This window comes from Squalius cephalus, assembly GCF_949319135.1.
Source record: "Squalius cephalus genome assembly, chromosome: 10".
Classification (NCBI taxonomy): domain Eukaryota; kingdom Metazoa; phylum Chordata; class Actinopteri; order Cypriniformes; family Leuciscidae; genus Squalius; species Squalius cephalus.
The window spans coordinates 41050519-41076811 of NC_137131.1; the positions used below are offsets into that span (position 1 = coordinate 41050519).

General features: G+C 39.0%; 3 protein-coding genes across 5 annotated transcripts in view; all 3 read right to left on the minus strand.

Moving 5' to 3' along the window:
• LOC307165277 (transcription factor Sp5) overlaps positions 1-12155 on the minus strand; it is a 61252-nt gene extending 49097 nt beyond the window's left edge. The window contains exon 1 of the mRNA XM_079882764.1: positions 12118-12155. The gene's annotated coding sequence lies outside the window, so the exon portion shown is untranslated. The remainder of the gene's footprint in view (positions 1-12117) is intronic.
• Positions 12156-13451: 1296 nt separating this feature from the next.
• Positions 13452-22887, minus strand: ssb (small RNA binding exonuclease protection factor La). Of its 2 annotated transcripts, none has more exons than XM_079882766.1 (12): positions 22775-22887; positions 22272-22330; positions 22084-22187; positions 21093-21267; positions 20774-20881; positions 18879-18982; positions 18707-18778; positions 18582-18624; positions 15487-15624; positions 15181-15373; positions 14959-15075; positions 13452-13553 (listed from the first exon to the last, which is right to left on the minus strand). In XM_079882766.1, exons 2-12 carry the CDS (start codon positions 22326-22328, stop codon positions 13459-13461), a joined length of 1206 nt encoding a protein of 401 aa, XP_079738892.1. In that variant the 5' UTR covers positions 22329-22330; positions 22775-22887; the 3' UTR covers positions 13452-13458. The 2 variants fall into 2 exon arrangements, with proteins under 2 accessions (XP_079738892.1, XP_079738891.1); XM_079882765.1 differs by having other exon boundaries at positions 22272-22333; positions 22775-22877.
• Positions 22888-23727: 840 nt separating this feature from the next.
• On the minus strand, positions 23728-26154 carry phospho2 (phosphatase, orphan 2). Of its 2 annotated transcripts, none has more exons than XM_079882908.1 (2): positions 25804-26154; positions 23728-25685 (listed from the first exon to the last, which is right to left on the minus strand). In XM_079882908.1, the coding sequence occupies exon 2, from the start codon at positions 25682-25684 to the stop codon at positions 24959-24961; it is 726 nt and encodes a 241-aa protein (XP_079739034.1). In that variant the 5' UTR covers position 25685; positions 25804-26154; the 3' UTR covers positions 23728-24958. The 2 variants fall into 2 exon arrangements, with proteins under 2 accessions (XP_079739034.1, XP_079739033.1); XM_079882907.1 differs by having other exon boundaries at positions 23728-25690; positions 25804-26150.
• Positions 26155-26293: the final 139 nt, after the last annotated feature.

Here is a 26293-nt window from a genome sequence, read left to right on the forward strand (position 1 = left end):
AGGGAACTCACACTGCTTCAATGACGACACTATGGGGAACACCCCTTAGCGTAACGCGTCTGAAGCATGAATGAAACTAATCCAATCCTATTGGCATTGCGTGATGACGTGGGGCTTAGCAGAGGGGATCGAGACTGCTTCGGCACTTTCTCGTTCCTCATCTGATAGCTCAGATCCCTTCACTCCCCGTGCGAACGTGGACTGGGTATCCCCCCTCTCTTGTTGGGCCCTCAGGAAACTGGTGTCAGCCTCCCGCCGCCACTGGCGCTCCACCCGAAACGGCTTGCGGTCAGGCAGTGTTCGCGTCTGCACACCGAGAGTCTTTTCGATTATTCCCTGCTGGTCCTCCGCTTCAGGGTATCGTGAAGGACTCTCACAAAACACTCGACACCAGCCCAGAGGGTCCCTTGGTGAATTTTGTCGAGGCATGGCAATGCCTCCCCAATATATCTCCATGGGTCCAGCGCACGGTAGAAAGAGGGTACAGGCTGCAGTTCCGGGTCCACACACCGAAGTTAAACGGGGTGGTCAGGACTGCAGTAGACCCAGAGCAGGGTCGGGTATTAGAACAGGTAGCCTAGTTCACTCACTGTTGGTAAAGGAGGCCATAGATTATGTTCCTCCACTAGACAGGGAGTCCGGGTTCTACAACCGGTACTTTATAGTTCCAAAGAAGGATGGAGGGTTGCGTCCAATTTTAGATCTAAGACATCTGAATCAGTCTCTGAGGAGATTTAGGTTCAAGATGCTCACAATTCCCATTATCGTGAGCCAAATCAGATCTGAGGACTGGTTTGTCACTATAGATCTAAAGGACGCATACTTCCACGTCTCCATCCTTCCATCACACAGGAAGTTCCTGAGGTTCGCTTTCGGGGAGCGAAGCGTACCACTATCGTGTTCTTCCATTCGGCCTAACACCCTCCCCTCACACCTTCACCAAGTGCATGGATGCATGAATGAGCCCGTTGAGGCTCCAGGGCATCCATGTGCTAAACTACATCGACGACCAGTCTCAAAAATTGGCAGTTCGGCATCGAGATGTTGTCCTTGGCCACGTTCAGAGCTTGGGGTTAAGACTCAACACGAAAAAGTGTTGACACCCTACCATTGGACTACGTCCCTGGGGGTGGTGTGGGACTTGACTACAATGCAGGCACAAATGTCTCCTGCACGTATCCAGTCCATCCTGGCCATGGTGACCAGGATAAAGCTAGGCTGCCCCATCACTGTAAAACAGTTTCAGAGACTGTCGGGGCTCATGGTAACTCCGTCCAACGTGATACCTTTTGGCCTGCTGCACAGCCCTACAGTGGTGGTTGAAAACCAAGTGGTTTTCCCTGAGGGGAAATCTGTTTCACATGATAGGCCTAAGGGTTACGCGCAGATGCCTTCGTTCCCTATCAATGTGAAATAAACCTTGGTTTCTGTTCCAAGGTCCTGTGTTGGGAGTGTCATGTCGCCGGAAAGCCTTTGAAAGCCTGTGGTCCCAGGGGAAACTGTTGTCTCTCAGAGCAATGTATGTCCCAGGGGACCAGAATCGGGGAGCAGACATCCTGTCGAGGCAGGGGCTGAGGCCCAGGGAATGGAGACTTCAGCCAGAGGTGGTGGAGTCGATATGCGAGAGGTTCGGCCCACTGTCCACTGTGGTTTTCTCTCACGCATCCAGCCCCTCTGGGTTTGGATGCCATGGTGCAGGCGTGGCCGAGGCTGCGTCTGTACGCCTTTCCCCCGATCGCTCTGCTCCCGGGAGTTCTGAAGAGAGCCCGTCACGACGGGGTCAGTTTACTACTGGTAGCCCCGTTGTGGCCGGCCCGAGTATGGTTCTCAGACATGATATCACTCCTGGCAGGCCCCCCATGGGAGATTCCCATCAGGAGGGACCTGCTGATGCAGGCAGAGGGCTCAATATTCCACCTTCACCTAGAGCTGTGGAAGCTAAGGGTCTGGCCCCTGAGGGGTCACAGTACCTAGAGGCTGGCCTGTCAGCAGGAGTAGTCGAGACCATACTTAGCTCCAGAGCTCCGTCCACCAGGAAGCTGTACGGCCTAAAGTGGAATGTTTTCACCACTTGGTGTAGAGATCGCGGCATGGGCCCAGTTAACTGCCTTCCGGCGGCTTCAGTGCGTGAGTTCCTCCAAGACCACTTCTCTGCTGGTCTTACCCCATCCACAATAAAGGTATACGTGGCTGCCATTGTGGCTTTCCACACTCCTCTGAGTGATGGGCCTCTGGGAAGACATCAGTTGGTCGTACGTTTCCTCCATGGGGCCTGGAGGATGAGACCTGCAACCAGGACCAGAGTACCCACCTGGGAGTGGTTCTCGAAGGGCTGGTTGAGGACCCCTTCGAACCTCTGGAGTCGGCTGAGGCCTCACACTGGGACAGGCAGGTTTCGCTGTGGCACAGTGGGTATTTTCCCACTATGCCACAGAAGGGAACGAGACACTGCGTCCCTTTGCCACGCATCCTCCTGCCTGGGAGCGGCTTGCTTCATCCCGAAGCTAACGCTGTTGTGTGCCGGCGTCCCTTTGTAGCTTCCGTGTATGCCGTCACACCCTACATCACCAAGCAACGCCAATAGGATTGGATTAGTTTCATTCATGCTTCAGATGCGTTATGCTAAGGAGCGTTCTCCATAGCGTAGTCATCGACGCAGTGTCTCGTTCCCTTCTCAGGGAACAAGGGTTACAGTCGTAACCCGAGACGTTTTCAGGGTTTTAGGACTTCTAGTTCCTGCCCCCTTTTTCAGCAGTGCTGGTTCTGGAAGTATTTTGTCCATTTATTTTTCCCATAGGGATTTAAAAAAAAAACATTGTTAAAGTGTTATAAGTCCTGAAACAAGCCAATCAGCTAAGAGTTAAATCATAAGCAAACATTTCTTTTTATGTTTTGATGAGCAAATACCATAACAACCTCGTAGCTCACAGTAGGCCTGTCTTTAAAGGTATAAAAGTTATTTTTGAATGAACCGCTCGTTTTAAAATCTTCAAAGTCTACTGACATTTGTTGTGACGTCCGCTTCAAACATTACAATGTTCATGATAACTTTCATTAACTCTACAATAAGTAAATCCACTTCACAAGCTAATTCATTCCTCTTCGACAGGAATGCCATAGAAATATACAGAGACACAAAATTTGTGTGCGCTTGTTTCTCTGTATTATGCTAATGCTGCCCCCCCAGATTGATCTGATTGGTCCATTGCTTTACAAACTGACAGTGAGCCACTGCACTGTCAAAACTTAAACTATTTTTTAACTTGACACATCATACACATCATTCATGATACGAGATGCTGAAAAAAAAGCTACTTAACAGACAAAGCACGTCTACACACTGAAAATTTAAAAATAAAGAATGCATCAATGAATTGCTCCTAAATCCAGTAAATATGGCCAATTCTGCCCTAGGACAGCTGTGCCTCATTATTTGGAAAATAACCTTCTGACGTAGAACATTATGACAATCATCTCTCTCTTTTGCACCTCCTCTCGATGCATTTATCTTTCTCTGTCACAGTCTCCCACCTCTCTTTTTCTGGGTGGTGATGGGGCAGAGCAGTATTGACAGCCCCTCCACGGCCCACTGGTCAAGAGTGAGCGCTTTACGCCCCTCATCTCCCACTTCCATAGGCCAGAGGAGGGTTGTCATAGAAACAGACTCAGCGGAGTACGTGCGCGACTCTTCCGTCGTTTCTCTCTGCAGGTTGGACCACTGAAAAATTGGGTCACCACTGAACCCTTATTCTGCCATTAACATTTGCCCACACAGACAAGTTGGTGGGTTGCTGTTCTGAGTGGTTGTTAGATGATTGCTTACTGGTCTGGCACAGGTCAAAAAGAGCCCAAGGAGCAGATTTACTAACAGCTTGCTCCAGCGCAAACCCTTTTTTGGCGTTACAAAACTACTGTCAGGATTTACTAAAGACACGCAGTGAAAAATGAGCGCTGAACGGGTTATTTTTTCAGCTGACTTTATTACATATGCATTTGTAGGAGTTTCCCTTTCAAACGCAAAATTAATGGGAGGAAAGTATTAAAATGAATCATACAAGGTGATTTACTAAGGTTTGCGCTCATCAATTTACTGGTATTTGTGCCATTATTCAACGCCCAACAAAAACATGTTTTAAACCAGACACTAATTTGCGCTGCTCTTGGTAGATTACGTTGGTCATTATGGAAATGATCTGGCTGCGTCTGTGTTCATTAATTTGCGTGTCGTCAGTAGATCACACGCTGAACTTTCCACTCCCATCGGCGCTTTTATGGGATTGTGCGCATGCTAATTTTCACTGTTTAGTAAATCTGGCCCTAAGTCTTTATGCACTCAGATTCCTCCTCCAATGCCTTTTAGGAGTATTATCATTCACAAAGTGAAAATTGTACATACAATTGCTCAGAAAAGTAATAATACAACATGACAATCCACATTATTTGCGTGCCATATTAATAGTTTAATGGTTAGAGTTAACACCAAATCCTAACCAGACATGATAAGTAGTAAAAGTGATTCTTCAATGTAAATCCACACGTCTTGCTCCATTTACACTTTACAGTTCAAAAGTTAGGGGTCAGTATGTTTTTTTTTTAAAAAAAGAAATATATAGTGTTATTCAGCAAGGATATATTCAATTGCTCAGAAGTGGCAGTAAAGACATGTATAATGTTACCAAAGATTTATATTTTAAATACATGTTCTTTTGTGTAGAAACAAGTATCAAAGCCACCTTTTTCTTGCTTCTATAGGGAGGAGTTAAATGTCTTTACGCGTCAAAAAAAATACACGGCTAGTCCGTTATTTTCACGAACACAAAAATGCAAAAACATGGAAAATCCTTGAAATTCGTTTAGCCAATACTTCCAAACAGTGCTCCAATTTCTTTGAAATCGTACATTTCTTAAATCCGTACAATATCTTCCTCAGATTCCCATTTAGACAATTTTCTCATTTTTGACAGCCAGACGGTAAGATAACCGTTTCACCTTCTCCTCCTACCTCTCTTGAATCCCTTTAGATAAAACAGCATATACTTTTATGAACATATAAGGACGAGTGGCTTTAAACAAACTTCAAGTCAAATATACAAAGACAACTTTAAGTAAATGCCATACAAGAAAACTTCAAATTTCTATTCAAGGAAAACTTTAAGTACACTCTTATATACTACAGCACTGTACATAAAACAGAAATAAGTTGAGAATAATAATAATACAAATTGAAAGCATATTGAATCTCTTATATTTAGAATTTTCTATTCATCATGTATCTAGAAAAAAACAAATGCATGTTTTTCACCAAAATATGAGGCAGCACAACTGTTTTCAACATTGATAATAGCAATAAGTATTTCTTGAGCAGCAAATCATCATATTAGAGTGATTTCTGAAGGATCATGTGACACTGAAGACTGGGGTAATGATGCTGAAAATTCAGCTTTGATCACAGGAATAAATTATATTTTACAATATATTCACATAGAAAACAGTTATTTTAAATTGTAAATAATATTTCACTATTTGACTGTTTTTACTGTATTTCTAATCAAATAAATGCAGCCTTGGTGAGCAGAAGAGACTTCTTTCTAAAACATAAAAAAAACACTGAATATCGAATACGACTGGCTGTAATTTCATCATGGAGATTTTTCAGACAGAGTCACTGGAAACTGGAGATGCTCAAAACTTAACTAGGATACAGCATTAGAAGACTATTCAAAATCCCTCACATTATATATGAGCAATAATAATAGTGACCACTGAGAATAAAGGGAGAAAAGCAACATCATATTGAAGTAAATGTGTTTCATGCCCTAGTTACACAAAATGAATGTCAAAAGTGTGTCGCGCACACAAACACACACTCCACACGACTGTGACCATCCGTGAGTCTCGCCACCCAGACGCTCCTCTTTCAGATGATGAATGCCTTTGTGCTCCACCGTTAAACATCTCTCTATTGTCTTTATGATTATGGCCGCACAGATAACAGCAATATTTCTGTTCATTGGCTTGCCTCTGCTTAGCGTCGGTGTGGTCATTAATATTGTCAGGATGGCTGATAGCGACCCCACTGCCATTTATCAAAGCAAAAACTCGCTAATCATATGCACATTCGACCTGGGCATTAATATCACTACAGCTGCAATAACTGACAGCAGAGAAAAGCCCAATGCAGAGACATCTTCAGCTGACCTTGAGACTACAGAGTGCGTTTGTGTGTGTGTGAGACTGAAAAACTGGGTAGAAACCAGACGTGACCACACACACACACACCGCTGGTACATGCTATGAAAAGGAAATTCACCTTATCTATTTTCGAAATGCATTATCATGTTGTGACCAATTCATTCATGGACTATAGCTTGCTGACCAGCTAAACCACGTGCTTGGTCAGACTAGAAAACCAAGTGTCTTCAGCCGGTTTAATCTGTCATTTTTCATAAGCGGAGAGGAATCAGACTGCTATTTAGTTTACATTTCCTGGAATTTATTAGAAAATCCATCAATCAATCCATCATCCGCTATGACAGGTAGGTAAGCAATGTTTGGCTAATTTGTTAAAGTTAATCATCTATTTGATTAGTGGCAGGTACAGAGGACAAGCAACCAGATACTAATTACCTGCTCAGATACATAGTGATACGGCTGTAGTATAATAGAGCCAAACGGGTCTACAGAATTAACCAGATTTTTATATTTTCCCATGTAAAAATTGCCTCAGTGATGCCAGGAATTTTGCTAGGTCTCCAGTTCCTTCTTCAACGTACAGGTGAAACTCGAAAAACGTGAATATCGTGCAAAAGTTCATGTATAATCATCAAAATTATAACAAAAAAAAGCTTGAAATATCTCACTTTGCATGTAATGAGTCTATATAATATATTAGTTTCACCTTTTAAGTTGAATTACTGAAATAAATGAACTTTTCCACAATACTCTAATTTTTCGAGTTTCACCTGTAAATTAAATAAAAATTTGGATTTACATTTATCGGCCAATATATCAGTTCTCGGCTTTTAAATATAAAGAATTATCAGTATCTGCTAAAATGTTCATATCGGTGCGTCCCTACCAGTAAGTAATCTACGGACACAGAATTCAGAAAAGTTAAATATGTTATTGCCACTTATTTGACATTTCGGATATTGTCCTTTAACTAAAAGGACGGAGACATTTCATAATATGATTTGAAGACAAAACTTGCTTGGTAAATCAAAAGAGACCGCTCACATATTTTCAAGACTTGCACCAAGTAGAGATCATAGCATGACTTTTGTTTCTGGACAGGACTAAATATAGAAATTAATCATCTTGTCAGTGCGGTGTCAAGACAGCCTAAGGGAGAAACGAAAGAACCCCAATTTGATTCGCTGCCCTTGTACGTCTTATGTCAAACTACATCTCAGTCAGATATACACGTCCAGCATTCATCAACTGCACATTTTGCACATGACCTTGAATAGAGGACATTCCCCATTTCTTGTGCGCAACACACATGGTTCTGTTCATCTAACCTCTACAACACTATATCAAGTTAAAATACTACTAACGGCTGCACATAATGCACTGATGCTGGAATTAAACCTCCGTTATCAGGCTGATCTCTCCCTGTCCATTCATCTCTGAAAGCCCTCGCCACCCAGTTTCTCTCCCTAAAGCCCTGATCGCTCCGGTATTGACCAGCGCGAATGAGAGCGAGCTGTAGGTGTCCGTCAATGTTATACTCCTGCACTTTTCAAGGACATGTAACAATGGGTGTCCATCAGCAGAGTGCATGCTGGGACAGAGTGACGTGACAGTTTCCATCAGTGTGACGCAAGGTTGCTTACATGCAAAAAGGTCATTACAACAAACAGTAATGGCCAAAAGTGAAGTCCGGAGGGGATACTTGAGTAACACTTTATTAGACATTCTACTGACTATATGCAACTTTGCAACTACATGCATATTATATTAGTAGACTGTCTGCTTAATATCGGCTATATAACACTTTATTTTGATGCTCCACCAACAGACAACTTATTCTACTAACCCAAACCTGACAGCCTACGTCTAGTAATACTCTAATGAGAGTTAGTTGACATGTTGTTGCAAAGTTACTTATAGTTAGTAGAATGTCTAAAGTGGACCATCGAAATAAAGTGTAACCGATATTTGTTTTTAAAACCTATAAGTTTGATTGAAACATGAAAATAATGGGAAAACTTTTAATATTTTTTCAATATTTTAAACATGAGGATAAATCAAATCATTTACTATCCTCAAATCAGTTTTGAGGATATCTTAAAAAATAAAGTGTTTTTTAATAATAACCGTATAAGTTTGAAAACATCAAAATATGAGGAAAACGTTTAATATTTTTTAAATATGAGGGAAGAACAAAACGCTAAACTTGGTTAACATATTTATCTGACAAAATGATTTGGCAAAAAAGGCAAACTACAGCTACAGGTTTTATATTACCATGCAAAAAATAAAAAATAAAAATGCATAGAAAAACAAAAAGCTCACAGCAACTTTGGCGACAAACAAAATTAATATTTCATTTTTGCATGTGTTCATCATTTCTTTGCATGACACAGCCTGGCCAAAAAACTGATGTCCGCACATTTGGCATGTTTCATTGCCTTATTGCAAATTAAGCTCCAAGCACAACTACACAAAATTTTAATAATATCTGAATAAAGGGTAAGGATGTCGCAGAAACTGATTTCACCAAGTGCAACATGTTCCTGGATCAACATCTTTGTCAACATTCCAATCAACCAATCAGATTTGAGGGACAATTTTACAGTTTATGCCAAGTTTAGGCCTACAACCAGGGTAAGGTGCTTCTACATCAGTGTTATTCACATATCATTTCCTTCTGATATTAGGGATAAGTTATTAGGTTTAGGAGTACGGATATGGTTAGGATTACATTTTCAGACGGGAATGTTGTTCCAGGATCAACAAAATATGTTGACCCCGGCAGGAACGCGTCAAGATGTCAGTTTTCCCAGGTCGGACATCACTTTTGGCCACTACTGTATAATAATACATGATATCCAGCCACTTAATAGTCTACCTGACTTCAACATGTGCTGCCAAATTCCAACTGATGCATTGAAGATATTGAATTGTGTATTATATGACAAACAACAACCCATTTGTTATCAAACGATTCATGTCACGTTACCGTGGTTATCTCTGTTAAACGATCATAAACCCATTCGCATTCATTTCACAGGACACGCTTTATGTGCCTTGAATAGCAGCGGTTTTGGTGTCACCGTCAAATGTTTGACTTTCAGTTGCTGCAGACATTGAAAGACACCAGGGACACTCATTGACATGCTGACGACTGCGTGTGCATGCAAAACAAGGCTGACAATAGACCGCGCGTCGATGCATGAAGACCTGTGTGTGTGTGTCAAATGAATACCGTAAGCTGATCGATGTCAAATGACGTCAAAAATGGGGGGAAAGGGAAAAAACATAAGAAAAATAGTTAAAATCTTCAGAGGAAAAACATCAGAAAATATTTTTTAACATATATGAGTGATGTTTGCACATGTAAAACTCAGCATGTTATTAGAGTGATTCCATGGGTAAAAAAAAAAGAAGAAGCAAAAAGCCTGAACTGGTTTGCTGGTTTTAGAAGGTTTATGTCAGCTGGCCGACCAGCTAAACCAGCTGAAGAATGACTTGGCCATGCTGGAAGACCAGCTAAACCAGCTGAAGAATGACTTGGCCATGCTGGAAGACCAGCTAAACCAGCTGAAGAATGACTTGGCCATGCTGGAAGACCAGCTAAACCAGCTGAAGAATGACTTGGCCATGCTGGAAGACCAGCTTAAACTAGCTAAGACCCAGTTGAAGTAGCATTGTTATGCAGTTTTAGTGCGTTATGTATTTGCTGGTGGTTTCTTACTGGCCCAAGCCTGTGATATTCTTGACTTTCGCACTGGTTTTCACAGTGGAATGAACATCTATATGGACCAAACAGTATGAGGTTGCTCAAACAGAAAGCTCAACAAATGAGTCTCACATGCCATAGTGGACGAGCTCAAGAAACTGCAATGCGCTGATGCAGTAAGCTGAGGATCAACAACAATTTACTGGAAATTTGGTTTGCTTCTCAACAGTGACAACACTGCGCCAAAGGGACAACACAGACAGCAGAATTGGCATTCTCACTCAAAAGCAAAACGTTAAAGGGCACAACCACCTCTAAGCAAAGCAAACCCTGGATTTAGCATGCAAAAACTGCAGTGCTGGACACTAAAAAAGGAGTCATCACGCCCCCTGCTGGTTGTAAGCTGGTATCACAATAAAATAAAAAAATTCAGTGAAAATTTAACCTCTAAAAGACATTGAGCTTTACACTTACTCCCTTCAAAACTTTAATTTACTATGTAAAGTCTTATGGAGGTCATAATAATGTAAAAAAGCAGGTTGGCATTCTTTTAAAAGTGACTTTACAGGTCGTAGTTGAAACAATGTTGATATGCAAATAAAAAGAAAAATGAAAGTATTAAAATGACTTTATATGCATAATTCTTGAAGGATACATACACCATATATTTGCAATAGGGTAACATGTTATTTTTGTAAGGGCACTCACCTGTAATACTCGGGTTCAAAAGAGCCATGACTAGCTACTAGAGCTGGGTATCATCACAAATTTCACGATTTGATTTCGATTCACAAGCTTGCGGTTCAATTGGCCTATCAAGGCAAATCTCTCTTAACTAATGGTGTAAAGTAAACTATACAGGGAACCGCATTTGGTACATATAATATTAAAGGTTAAAATCAATTATTTGTATAATTCTTATAATAATGTTTTTTTTTTTTTATGACAATTATGTTTCTACTTAAAAAAAAAAACATTTAAATGGTGGCCGTCATAAAAACATGACTGATTTATTAAATAAATAAATTTAAATAATTTATTTTTTAAATTAATAAAATTTTATTTTCTTAAATAAATTAAACTTTTTAAATAAATCACGTTCTTAAATCAATTAAGAACGTGAAACAGAAAAAAAACATTATAGAAGTTTGAGTTTATGAAAATGTACAATGTAAAATTTTTACTATCCATATTTTATATAAAATATATATTTTTAAAACATGTTGGACTCTAAAAGTGCAAGAAAATCAAAGCCAAAAATCTGAAAAAGTTGTGTTTCAAATTTTAGGTTGATATCTCAAAAAATGAGCTTTCAGTGAGATTTTGTTTGGGCGCAGTACCCAACTTTTTCACTAGGTGACAACGAGACTCCATTACTGCCCATGTAAGGGCGCCTCCATTTCCATAGGCTATGTGGTTTCAGTGATCTGAGCCATATATTTCCACAATTTTCATATAATTTATGAAGTAGACATCCTATTCAGAAGTTTGTCAGATTTTTATATGAATTCAACCTCTAATAAACACATAAAAAGAACACGTATGTGCGTTATAGGTCGCTGCCACGTCACAAATGGTGAATCTATTATTATTTCTCTTTATATTTAAAACATTTTCAGACCTTTTTCAGACCAAAAAACAAATAAACTGAGGTTTCTACCATTCTTTCATGATTTTTCATGTTCATCGCTATTTCAAAATAAAGGTCAATGCCTTGGAGTATGAAAATATTCTTGTTGCAAATTGATAAATTACGGCTCCTGTGTAATTTATTTTGAAAATCACCAAATATGAAGACTAGAGATTGTACGCTTTCAAATGATAGTTTGTCAAGATTAGTTTAGGTTTAGTATAGGATATTACTGTTTAAAATATATAATGGCTGTGGGCCCACCAGTGGCACTTAAAGGGAAACGGTTAGCACATAAAAAAAAAATGAATTATGAAAAAATATACCCTCTGGAGTTTTTTTTTTTTTTTAGCCAACTAGCGAGTTTATGGACATTGAAAGAATTTTCTTAGGTAAGTGACAAGTAACCCCTTTCACATATAGTCTTTAGTGGTAATTTTACAGTAATTTACCAGGATTGCTCTGTGAAAGGGGCTATTGTTAACAAGCGGTTTGTTGATGTCTTTATGGCAATTGAAACACTGATTGAGCAATTACACGAGAATAAGAATTTCGGTAAATTGTAATGTATCTTTCACCATACCTTCTGATGTTCATTCAGGTTTATTCCGTGCTGTAAATATCAGTAAAGCAGAAGAGATGATCGTTCGCGTGAGGCGGTACTGCGATGCGATCTGTCACGTGACATTAAAGAGCGCCAAAACGTTACTTTCATTGTTTGAATTTCTCTCTCTTCTCTTTTCTTTCTCTCTGTAAACAGAATTTGAAAGCGGATTAACAAAAGTAACAGTACAACTTCTATTGCGATTTATTGGATGGGAGGCACGCTACAAATCTTTGTTTTTTAAAAGATCGCTTTGGTTCATCAAAATGAGTGATTAAAATAGAGAAATCAATATTTTTAACCCAGCCCTATAGCTACTGCATCAATAGTGTCCATTTTTCCAGATAAAAATACGTATTACAGTTTTGATTTTCAAGATCTTTATTGAAATTCTAAATGTGTGTAATATTCATCTTAACACATGAGATACAGTAAAAACCAAGGAAAAAAAAAAACAGAACAATGAGTGCTTGTTGAAGCCCTGAAGGGGTAAATATGAAGCATGGCATCTAAAACAGCACTTTAGATTAAGAGACATGTTTCCGTTGCTGTGATAAAGAAAAGGTGAGTTTAAAAAAAAAATCTTCAGTCAAAATTAAGTACTCTTAATGAAAACTTTCCGGACCTACATGCCTCTGTAACCACTTGAAGCAACTTTACAGCAACGTAGAAAAACAAATAAGGATTCCACACACTTATCGTGCTACGTTTGTGCAAGTGACGAAATTAAAGAATATTCTAACAGTTGAAAAATAGGTTTTCGTTAATGAAAAAAAAAAAAAAGACTAAAAATTCAGACATTTCCAAAACCCTTACAAGTTTACTTGTAGACCTCAGACATTTCTAAAAATAATACAGTATTGCATACAAATGCTGTCAGAACCAATAATCAACTCCTTGATAAAGCTGAAAAACTAATCGGTACAGAGTAATCAGACTGTCACCGCTCTAGGAATGAAAGAACACAAAGATGTCAATAGTTATACAAGCGTTACCAGCAAACTGTGTTAAGCTGAACAGATTTTGAAAACGCCACATTTATAAAAGCTGCATATGAGATCTTAAATCATACCAACAATCATAAGTGTGTATATGGCAAATAAATAAACGGCATCCAGGATGTTTCTTCAAAGAAAACAATTCCATAAGAATTTGATGCATGATGCCTTTTTCATGATGAGTTTAGGGGTAAAGAGTGGCGTAAAGCTTTTGTGCAGCTTTTAGCCTTTGACACAGGAAGTAGTCTGAGAAAGCATTTTCCAGATCTCTTGAATTTAGGGAACATCTACAGTACAAAATTAAGGCCACGGCTCTTTGCCCTTAAGAACCATTCTCGCTTTTTGCTTGTTTGGAAACTGGTTCTCCATTATCTTGCCCATTCGAATCAAGAGGTCTCTTCTTTGGACTGGCGGGTTCTGTTGAAGGGGAAAATACATTTATGTTTTCATATGACTAAAGCCAAACTTAAAGCAAACTCAGCATTTATTTACTCAACACTTGACCAGTCTGTGGGTGATGGAAAAAAAAACTAGCTTCTTAATAAAATAGTTGTGCTAGAAACAAAAACAAAAAAATGCCATGCAAATCCACTGGGAAAGTCAAAAATTACGTATAACATCTTTAGCGTTGTCTACAGAAAAGAGTGGCAATGATTTAAATGAGCCTCTACTTTGTTACAAAATAAGATTAATTATTATTATTATAGTAAATTTGACAATGAACATTTTTGTTAAACTTTGTCTTTAGTTATAATTACACCTCTAAATGGTTTTTAAAAAAATGATAAATATTGCTAGGCATGAGAACTTGGAGGTAAAGAAAATTTAATGTAAAAATAAAACATTATTAATAATAATAAAGTAATGAAATTATATTTAAAACAAATATATTATATTATTATAGTATTATTTTATTTTATTTTATATTGTTAAAAATTAGGGGTGCAACGGATCAAAAAACTCACGGTTCGGATCGTTTCTCGGATCAGTCACGGATCGGATCATTTTTCGGATCAGCAAAAAAAAAAATTTTTTTTTGTGTATTAACACTTTTAAATTATTAAATTAAAATATATAAAATCAACTTAAAGTGCACAAGGCATAATATCTTCTTTTTAACATAATTAATGAAAAACAACTTAAAGTGCAACATAAAAAGGCATATCTCCTTCCTTTAAACATGGACCAATGCTTGATGTGTTTCCACTGTCATATAGGGCTGTCAAAATTGCTCAAAAATGACGTTCGAATATTCCCTCTAAAAAAAACACATATATTCGAACTATTCGAACATCTGGTTGCGCATTTTGTCAATGACGCGCATTACGTCAATAACAGGATAAATTAATACAAAGAGACATAACTACTTGTATAGGTAGTTTATTTAAGTTTAAACATATTTGACAACGTATTATCTACACAAAAACAAGTAAATCAACTAATGGCCAAGACAGCAGACCTCACTCTCGCCCGCTCGCTCACTCACTCGCACTCTTTCTCTCTCTCGCCCTCGTGCTGCGTTCACACCAAACGCGAATAGAGCGTATGGCGCGAGTGATTTCAATGTTAAGTCAATGTAAAGACGCGTTTACGTGCGTCTGGAGATCTTGGGGCGCGAATAAGGCGTCACGCTCTCTGCGGTTCATAACGGTTTAAGTGAACAACAAATATAAGCAAATGTTGAGTGCTTTTTTTTTCATAAATCAATCCGCGGATCACGTGTGTGCCGAACCGAAGATATTGATCCGAACGGATCACGGATCAATGATGATCCGTTGCACCACTATTAAAAATAAAACGCCCACATGTGACATCAATTTACCTTCATCTCCCTCTTCGTCACTATCAAACTTGGTCTTCTTTCCCCTGAACTGTGTCTGTTCTCTTCCTCCTCGGTCTCTGCGGCCTCCCCTGCCTCTTCCTCGACCCCTGTGACCTCCTGCAATTATAGCATACGGCGTGGAGCAAGTGCAAATGTTTTAAAAAGTAAGATCATATGGGTTCAAACACATGATGCGTGTCTTTACTGTGTCCTGTGAATTACCTCTGCCTTGTTTGCGTCTGTTCATGGACTCCTGCTGATCCTCGATGATTTTCTTCAGCATCTCCATCTCGGTGTCTCCCTCAAGTATCTCCCACTGAACGACATGGTCTTTAACCTTCGGGTCCTCCCCTCCCTTAGCCTCGCGGACTTTCTCCAGGGCATCCTTGGCGTTTGAGTGAAACAGGATGGTGCCCTGAGAAGGATATCAAAGACAAAATTAATGGAAGACATCCTTAAGGTATTAATTAAATTATTTTCTTTATATGATTTTGTCAGAGTAATATGTGAAGCACTCTCTGTTCTCACCTCTTTTGCTCCTCTGGTGAAATCAATCCATTTAATCTGGGCATGATCAGAAAAGACTGTATGAAAATCTTCTCTCGAGGTCTGACCCAATTCACCGGAGAACTTCAGCAGACAGCCTCTCTGATCATTCAGGGATTTCTGGGTAAACAGAAGAGTGATATTATTAAAGGGCACCTATTATGCACAAGTCTTGATTTTCTTTTTGGGGTCTACTAGAATAGGTTTTTATGCTTGAAATGTTTTGTAAAATGTTTTTTTTTTTTTTTTACATATTTGACATTTTATCAAAAGAAGAGAAATTGAAGAAAAGCACAACATGCTCTGATTGGTCGGCTGCACCAGTGTGTTGTGATTGGTTACCTGCTTCTAGTGTGTTTTGGAAAACCACGACTTTCAACATTACACACTAAAGAAAGTTGAAAATTCCATTCATTTTTTGTTATAGGAGAGGAAGAATTGTCTAAACTTGTTAAATCAACATGTTAGACCCTATAACGACTAAGCTACTGACAGAGATGCTTCCAGAAGTCATAGAGCCTCTACTTAATATTATTAATTCATCATTGCCATTAGAATACATACCAAAAACTTTTAAGCTGTACATTATTAAACCTCTCATTTAAAAACACACAACTTGATCCTAGAGAACAGACCAATGCCGGATCTCCCTTTTCTGTCAAAAATACTGGAAAAGGCAGTGACCTCACAACTATGTTCCTTCTTAGAAAGAAATGATATCTGTGAGGATTTCAGACCGTATCATAGTACGGAGAATGCTCTTATTAGAGTTACAAATGATTTGTTCTTATTCGATCAAGGTTGTATCTTTCTATTAGTGCTACCGGATCTTAGTGCTGCATTTGATTCCATCAACCACAACATTATTTAGAATAGAAACACATAATGTTGGCATTAGTGGAAGTGCATTGGCATGTTCAAATCATATTTATCCGACCGTTATCAGTTTGTAGCAGTAAATGAAGAGGTGTCATGTGTACCTCAAGGCTCAGTCCTAGGACCGTTGCTTTTCACCCTGTTCATGCTACCCTTGGGAGATATTATGAGGAGGCATGGTTTTAGCTTTCACTGTTACACTGATGATACTCAGCTTTATATTTCTTCACACCCGTGACCCTAACAAAACATACCAATTCACAAAATAACGGAATGCATAGTTGATATAAAAAAATTGGATGACTAGTAATTTCCTACTAAATTCTGAAAATACAGGCTTTAATTATTGGACAAAAACCTTTGCATGTACTAACCTAGAAAACTGTCTAAAGCACCCTACACACCGGGACGAATATCGGCGCGCGTTATTCGCCAGCGTTTTTCACCGCGTTTTGTGTGTTCACACCCAAGCGATTTTCGCTGACGATGAGCCGAGTGAACATGCAAATTCATTCCCTGACATTAGATGGCGCTTAATGTAAAACAGAAATACCCCGGTACACACATGCCTTTATTATATGATATCTATGGGTACACAAGGTGCAATACCACTCCATAACAGTTCTCTTTTATCAAGATTTTTGTAGTCGCTGTCGCGTTTGTCATATAGTTCTTTATGTTCCAACACCAACGAGAGCAGCAGCTCTACAATCATCTTGCCTTGCATCTTCCTCATCTTATTTCTTCCCGGCAGTGTAGACGCTACTTGGCGTATATCTTCTTCTCCGTTATGTTTGTGTGCTCGGCAAGACCGTTTTGTGTTTGAGCGCCCCCAAGTTGTGTTTTACTGTAACTTCAGAAGCTCCAGACACGTGAGCAAAAGCGCCAATCTCATTGGTCGGACAGTTTTTGACGCAGCGCGTCAAACCAAAAAAACGAACCCGAGGCGTTTTTAAAAAAATGACGCTTTTACGCGTGGTGTTTTTCGCGTCGGTGTGCACACTCACATTGGCGCCCTTTGTTTAGTCACGAGGCGTTAAACGTCGGCGAATATCGCGCGCGAAATTCGTCCCGGTGTGAACAGGCCTTAACACTTGATGGCTGCTCTGTCAAGTCTTCGGTTAGGAACCTGGGTGTGCTCTTTGATACCAATCTTTTATTTGAAAGCCATGTTTCTAGCATCTGTAAAACCATCTTAAAAATATATCTAAATAACAACATATTCTCTCAATAACAAATGCAGAAAAATTTGTAAATTCATTCATGACCTCAGGGCTAGATTATTGTAATGCTCTACTGGGTGGTTGCCCTGCACGCTTACTAATCAAACTCCAGCTGGTCCAAAACGCAGCAGATAAGAGTTCTTACTAGAACCAGGAAGTATCGCAGCCCTGAATGCCAGCAGAGACTGTGTGTCTACTAGAACAATTCCTTGTGAAGACCTTGTTGATATGACAGCCATCAGCACAGATCCTCAGCAAAGACCCCAAGAACCAGACAAGTCCTCCGCACAGACCCCTACGGCCAGCGTCGGCTCCATACCAGCATGATGAAACCGATCTTCAAGCAGAAGGAACTGGATGAAATATTTTGAAAGCTTCCGATCCACAATCTGACTTGCAGCCTGAATTATAAACACACCGTGTTCTTTGGTTGGCCAGAGGAGAATTGGCCCCCCCGACTATGCCTGGTTTCTCCCAAGGTTTTTGTTTTTTTCTCCATTTCTGTCACCCAATGGAGTTTGGGTTCCTTGCCACTGTCGCCTCTGGCTTGCTTAGTGGGGGACACTTAAGATTCAACAATATTATTAATCTGACTGTACTGACACCATTGTATGAGAACTGAACTGGACGATGACATCACTGTTTTCTGCAGAGCTGCTTTATAACTGAATTCAACTCATTTAAGAACTGATGTACTTTACACAGTTATTGAACCGAAATGAATCAACACTGAACTGATTTTAACTGAATAACTGTTTACTATTGTCTTTTTAGAGCTGCTTTAAAGCAGAATTGAATTCTGTTTGCATCACCAAATCGTTATTTTCCTGTTTATCACTGTAAGGCTGCTCTGAAACAATCTGTAGCGCAACATAAATAAAGGTGATGCCTTGAAAATATAAAAAAAGCTTAACAGGACCCCTTTAACACAAACACATCTGAGAACTTGTTTTATTTGTGTTTCTGCATGAAACTCACCATCTCTTCTTCTTCAGCTTGTTTCTGCTTGTCCTCCTTTTCACTAAAATGAACAAATTTACCAATTATAACATTTTAGATCTCATTTCACTTTTTAGTAGAAAATATGTAGTGTTGTGCATTACCTTTTTGCTTTAGCTTTTGCTTCCACGCGATGTTGCTTCCTCTCTGACATCTTTTTAGTAAAGTAGGCCTCTCTACAGACAGAGGTCAAAGGTTAACACCAGTATATTCAATGCCATTCAGTTACTAAGTAAACATGCAACGCTAAATGGGTAAATGCTAAAAAGCACCTACTTCATCATAACGATCATCTCGTTCCCTTTGTACTCTTTGACGTCGGCACGTTCGACAAAAGCTTTGGCAGCCTCTTCAGATTCTAGAACCGCAAAGATTGATCCCTGCAGACGACAGCAACAGTACAGAGCTCAGTTTTGATATGGTAGACAGCACATAGCTACAGTTTTCATATATTCAAATTTAATCTATCCCAATGTTGTTAACTAAGGGCATTTTAGACCTGTAGATTGTTTGCTTTGTTCCGAGACCGTAACTTAATTTGTTACAATGATGCATTTTCTTCTTGGTTAGGTTCACTTTCACAAGGCAGTATTTCAAAGAGTACCGAAATGTGTTTATGCAAGTCACATGCGAGTAAAACTGTCCTGTGTGGATCCGAGCGTGACTGCCGTGTTCATATGCCTAAACTAACCGAATTGAGGGAGAAAACGCACCAGTTTCCGGAAAAAAATGCCCTAAAACGAAATTTTTCCTTAATTGAGAAGCCATTTCACTCAGAGATTCCTCATAATTGGGGGAAACAAAAAGACAATCGCAACTTTCGTTTCACGCCGGCTTTAAAGGGGTGATGAACTGAGAAATCAAAGTTTCCTTGAGCTTTTGACATATAAGAGATCATCATACTATAATAATATCCTGTAAGTTTCAGAACTGAAAACTACCTTGTTAGTCCAATAAAAGCTTTTATAGACATCAGGCTCAGCAAACGACTCGTTTTTCAAAGTGGGGAACGATGACGTCAAAGAGGATAAAACACCGCCTCCACAAAAGAAGATCAACGCCTACTTCAACACGGCCTGTTTAGCCCCGCCCACCGATTCGCCCAAACATGCTAAATAACATAGGATGACATGATAATTGCTACCGGATCGAGCTCCTTACAAGCAATAAACATGCTGTTTACTAAATATTGTGCAGCGCCTGTTTGTGGAAGAAGACAGTCTGCATAAGCTTCCTTCGGATTCCAGCATGGTTAAACTTTATTAAATCAGTCAATCACAATTTCCCGACACGGATCTGCCAGCAACATGTAAGTAACCATGTGTATTCTAATGCCTGATCTGCGATCAGTGATTTCTGTGTAATTATTCAAGTTCAGATATTTCTCTTAAAATCGTTCAATACTGTTTATGCATCAGTGACTAAACGATCAACTTAACATAATTTCTCGTAGTATTATGAAAATAATCTTTTTTTAAACTGTTATTAAATTATATACAGAAAGCGATCAAAGAACGATCCCTTTCAATTGCCCAAGCTGTCAATCAAACAGCACAGCGCGAGCCGCGAGAGCTTATCTGGACACTTACCAAACTCGTGATGAAATAATGACACTGTTACACTACACAACGAAGCTCTTACTGTGTACTCACATCGTGTTTGCATTGTGATTTGGTGTAAGCATTTGTGAGAGTGCAAAAATTGCGTTGCAATGATAAGATCTTTATTCACGCGATCAACAGACTGTCTGTCATCTGCTCAGTGCTCATCATGCTGCAACCTTTCATGTGATGGAATAGATTTAAATATAATGCTTTAAACGATACTTTTCACGATTTGTTAATCTCGATAGCTGTAATAGTAAAAACGTAGTAAAAGTTTTCGAGAGAGTTCATGTAATACTAGCTATTTCATATGCAAGCATGTCAGCCAATCACAGCAGTGGGCGTTTACACTGCAGTCTCACAGCAGACACGCCCCTTAAAACGGAGCGTTCAAATCTGAGGCTGAAATCAGGCTTGGAAAAATGGCTTTTATTTATAAATTATGACAATTTTTTATGTAAAAATCATACTAACATTATAAGGGCACCCCAGGCAACATTATAAAATAATAAAACAATCCAGTTCATGACCCCTTTAAGAGAACTTGGACTTTCTTAAAACCCTTACTTTGAAAGTCTTCAGGGGTCCTTTCCTCATGTAGATGTTCTCGACTGTTCCTTTATCAGCGAGCCACTCTTTCACCTCATCCAGTGTAGTTTCAAGAGGAAAACCTTTCTGTAGAATTTAAACATTAACAACAGTCAACAAAATGCAGAATGTGCGTATAGTATCCTATTGTAGAATTCAAAAACAGGACAAGACAACATCTCCCAGTTTCACAGAGGACTAGACATGTTCAAATATTATTCTAAGCGGTTTGCTTTAGAGCAAAGGCAACACGGGTAGGCAGAAAGAGGACTTAATGTCATTGTTCCCATTCACTCACCATGTAGATGGATTTGTGTTTGAGCGCGTCCCTGTATTCCTCACTGTTCTCTGGAAGAGGTTTGCTCGGGTTTCGCCTTATTTTGGTTTTGTCCTCGCTGATCTCCAGCAGACCACTTTTAGATTTCTGCAGCGCCTCCACAATGAAGGCTGCTTCTGACGTGAGAGTCTTTAGTCTGTGAGGACAAATACAAAAAATGGGACACAATCGCAGCAAAGTTACATGGACTGACACAGTGAAGAATCTTCATGTAGCGATTTTCTCATTAAAGTAATTTATGCAACTTGTGAACTATACTTTGATTTGTCTGGAGAAGTATGAAAGCTTTGTATGAGAAACAGACCAAAATTCAAGCTATTATATTGACTGTAAACTCACCATTGCAGCTCTAAAATGTAATTTTCCTTCAAAAATGTTTGGCACGACACATCCAAAGGGACCACACATAAATTTGAATGCGTGTGAGAAAGACATTTGTGAGCTAAACTTCACTTTATTCCTCACACAAATCGCATTGCTCCAATATAGTTCATTTATTGTGCATGATGAAGTTTATAGTGCTCTTCTGTCCATTCAAGATTGACGACAGTTTAAGATGAAAATTAAATTTTCAGGTCCATGCTCAAAAATTTAATAACTGGATTATAAATACATGGTTTTTGACCGACACACGAACAGTATCAGAGGGTTAAATGTTGTGGCGTTGTTTGCATGTTAGCCTAAAGACCAGCTTAATTTAGAAAAACAATTTCAAGAACATTGTGAGATACAGGCTAATGTTTTCTTCTTCCATCCATTATAACAAAGGCTTTGTGTTCATGTAAATTTGAACCATATTTTTTATCTTATGAATCCCTATGAAAGACGATCGAGCCAATCAGAGTAGGCATGGGGCGGAGCGACACGTGTAGCCCCGCCCCGTTCTGCAGCCACTCAGCCAGGTGTACTTGATTTATTCATAAACATGATGCTGCATTTCTTATGCAATTACCTATTAAATTTCAGCATTGTCTCCAGAGTGACCCAGCCGTCATCTAACTGCATCTGCTCCTTTAGAAACTTGTCTCGGGGGAGATTGTGGTCACCAAAATAGTACTAAACACAGACAGAAACATTGATTATTCATGTCATTGGTATGAACGACGGCTTGGAAAGATAAAATACTTATGATTATCTCACCTCAATCTGTTCTGCCACCTTCTTCTCCAGAGGAGACATTTCCTGATTGTCTGCCATCTCTGCTAGGATGATAAACAACACTTTCTTGCAAACGTTCAAAAGTCTGAACACACATATCATTTATTTTTTTGTATATTCTATCAAAAAGTTACATCACAATCTATATTATCATGAAAAATGTACATGAACATGATTTTCAAACCACGTGTGAGTACAGCAGAACTCCTGCGTGCAGTTTCTATTTTAATAGAAATGTTGACTCTTTAAGTTTATAAACCCAGTGTTTAACAGCACTAAAAATACGCTGTGAGTAATATTTATAAATTCAGTCATCAGCATTTATAAGTGTTTATAAATCATGTACGCCACGCGCGCCACATGTCACAGAATGATACTGAACAAACGTCGCGCGCTCAGTCTGTCAATTGTATGTTTTCGGGCCGATCTGAAGCATCGCAACACTCTAAATATCAGGGAAAACAAGGAAAAAACGCCATACTCACTTTACTTGAGCTCTGAATCTGTCTGATCTCACTGAAACGCCACACTAAACGATATCCGATTCCGACCGTGGGTCAAGTATGGCGTCGCGCAGTTATGATGTCATGCAGAGACTGGGGAGATTGGGAAATTGAGTACAACACGAAGTACACTCAAAAGCTTTTTCAGTTCGAGAATATTCATTGGGTGTACATTTTTTAGTTGGTAACATTGTTGGTCTTTTAAAATGTATTTTTAAGGCAAGACATCCCATGTGAATAAAAAAAAAAAACACGAATAGATATTACCATACTTCCCCAGTTGAGTGATAACATTAAGAATGATTTCTTATTACTTGTATTACAAAAATCCAAACATTGGATAAAGCTTCAAAATGTTTTTTTTTATTTAGTTTTTTACATATTGGATTTCTCTTTTTATCACTCCAACACAGTGAACATCCCCAATTTTTTTTTAATTTTCACCATTTTTTCTAGGAATAAAATGTTGCATAAAATCAGGCAAAGAACAAACCCTTCTGTGAAAACATTCAGAATATAGAATAAAACTGTAAAGTTTGGCATATGTAAGTGGAGATTTCAGGAGGAAAAAACATTTGAGAAAACGGCCTTTAAAGATATGTACTGTCATTGAAATATACAGACGCAAATAGATAAGTGCTATAAAAAGATACACTTACAAGTGTATTTTGGATGTTTTGTTTCCACTTGTCTGAAAAAAGAAAAGAAAAACTATGCAAAGCCAAAAATCTCAAAACTGACAGATGCATGAAAAAAACAGTGTTTTTGCCTGTATTGTATCGCCTTAATAAAATATAACCTATAATTATAACTAATGGTTTTCTTAAGCTTAAGAGGTTTGTGCAGTAATAAGTGCTGGACTCAGTTTAAGATTCAGTAAATTACCGTCTCCTATCCGACACAGACAATCGTTCAAAGAAACAAAAGAGAGGACATAACTTTTTTTTAATTTCTTTTTAATGGGACACTAAACATGTGTGTCACAAGTACAAAGGACACAAGATTTGTTGTAAATATTAACAGGAACATGGTCTTATAGGTCAATATGGCGACGATCCAGTCATATAAATGGATTTGTTCTGACAGATCCAAGCTTCCCTGTAAATAGTCATATAAACCAACACTAAAGTCCACGATCTCCTCCATTCATCTTTGCTTGCTTTGAATACAACACTCTGCATTTCCAATACACATCTAAAATTCAGGCTTATTCAAGAAGAAGCATTCACAGCACTGTTAATCTACATCAAGAGCAGCAAGTCTAACCCTTCATATGCTGTCAGAGTATGACCCGGATGGCTTTTTAAACACCGCTGGTGTCCGGAGGAAATGGGGGTCAAAAGTCTGAGACCACGATGAAAACCTGGAAATAAATAGTTTGAGCATTTCAATAATAATAATAATAATAAGATGTGCTGTATACAATTTTTAAAATTCAAATGCTTTTGTACATAGTTTTAATATTTCCAGAATTCATAAGGTCTCAGACTTTTCAGGCCCACTGTATATATGAAAATATGGTAAGGCAAATTAGGGCTTCCAATAATAATAATAATCTGGTTCGTATAATATATTCTAGACTATTTTCATTTTATAGTAGTACAAGATTGCAGTGTTAAAGGATTTTGTCACAGCCAGGCTGCATTCATTCATAACATGACAATAATGGCGTTCATTTAATAGATATTAAAGGGGAATTTCTATATCGTGCAAATAAATATTTAGCCAGCATGTTAAAACTTTTACATTTGTTCATTTTAATGCTCTACAGCAAACTTCAGTGGATTAAATATAAAGCACCTCAGACTGTTAAATATCTGTTAAATCCTAACAGTGAGCTTATTTTATGAATTAAATCTCCAAGACAAATTGCATTTATACTCTCATAAACACTTAAATGTAAATTAACATGTAAAATATATATATATATTTTTTTAAATGTGCACCAAACATAAATGCAGATATTACACCATGCCCAAATCAATTTATCAAGTAAATTAAGGGACTTTTGTGTGTGTGTGTGTGTGTGTGTGTGTGTGTGTGTAAATTATCTATAGCCTAATAATAGTTCATGCACATGATGCATTTACTGCAGATTGCAGAATAAACATACTGATATTCTATTGGTTCAGTAAGTCTATCATCATTATCTCCTATAATACTGTATTACTCAATTAGAGCTCGTAATTCCCGGAGGATTTCATTGCCACTTGTCCATGGCATGATTTTCGCACTGAGAGCCTCTGGACCCTCTGAAATGGCTTTGCACAACAGTTTCTCTAGGGTGAATCCTTTCCTAGGCATCGCAATATCCCCCTCTCTCAATTCTTTAATGGGGCAAAAGTCATTTCCTCCATCTCCTATATAGCAGATCCTCTCATAATGCACACCAGCTTTAGCTTGGTTCTCTCTGAAATCATGCAGCACCCTCCTCTTGCACAGGTTTATAGGACATTGCGTACAGTCATGCGCGTGAAAGCAGCGCACGCTCACGTAGCCGCGCGCATCTATGTTTGCAGGGTTAGTGAAGACGTCATCTATAGCCGACTTCAACCCTGATGCATGCAAAACCCAGTCTATGAAGACAGTATTAGAATCGGAGATTATAATACAGTCGATGTCGCCCTTGTTCTCAGATATGAAGGTCAGGAGCTCGAGCATGCCCTCGGTGAGCGGGATGCTCTCCATGACCGCGCGCATGTGCTCCGGGCTCACGGACTGGTCCCCGATGTAGGTCAAGACTCGACCCATATACTCGGTCCAGCGGCCTCTCTCGTAGGACTTCTCCAGACAGTCCGGTAACGTCTGGTCGGGAGCGCAGCGGATCACCCATGTGTCGCTGTTGTCATCCACTATAGTGTGGTCAAAGTCGAACACTACTAAGGTCTTCATCCTGCGCTGGGAGTATAACACAAAAACACAATATTGACACGATGGCTGACGAACGATGCTTTCTCAGCAAGTCAAGTAACGAGATGCATGTCAGGAAATGTAATCAAATGTGTACCAACCTGAAGCGGCAGCCTGAGTGAATTATTCGATTTTGTTAGCGATTCTGAGACGGACACTTGCTTACAACACAAAGCATGATTAGTCACTGCCCGTCTCTGATAGGCTGCGGCGCACGTCACTCAAACGTCATGCGACGCTCTGATTGGTCAGTCATGACACTCAAGTCAACTTGGGGGCGTTCTTGCTTTCTGTTTCCAGTCAGTTATTCATTCAGTAAACCGATTCAGTTTGTTCGAGATGAAACCGGTATTGTCTTAGAGACACTGCTAGGAAATATTTTTTAGAATAGTGCAGTGCGGTCATAAAACTATGCGTCAGCACAATTTATGTCTGCAACAATAATTTCAAGCATGAGTGAGAAAATAACATGTTAGATATGTAACAATGACACTGTTAAATAAAGTGTTACCCCAAATCCTAATCCTAATGTTATATTCTGGATGTTGGTATTTTATTTTATTTTAAATTACTGAGTGATAAAAATCTACA

Bases quoted from the DNA above. Each gene is read 5' to 3' on its own strand.
- ssb (XM_079882766.1), bottom strand. From the start codon at position 22,328: ATGGCAGACAATCAGGAAATGTCTCCTCTGGAGAAGAAGGTGGCAGAA. The intron at 18,779-18,878 runs GTAGGTGCTTTT...CTCTGTCTGTAG, and splicing joins GAGATGATCGTTATGATGAA to AGAGGCCTACTTTACTAAAA. The intron at 15,625-18,581 runs GTGAGTTTCATG...CTGTTTACCCAG, and splicing joins AAGCTGAAGAAGAAGAGATG to AAATCCCTGAATGATCAGAG.
- phospho2 (XM_079882908.1), bottom strand. From the start codon at position 25,684: ATGAAGACCTTAGTAGTGTTCGACTTTGACCACACTATAGTGGATGAC.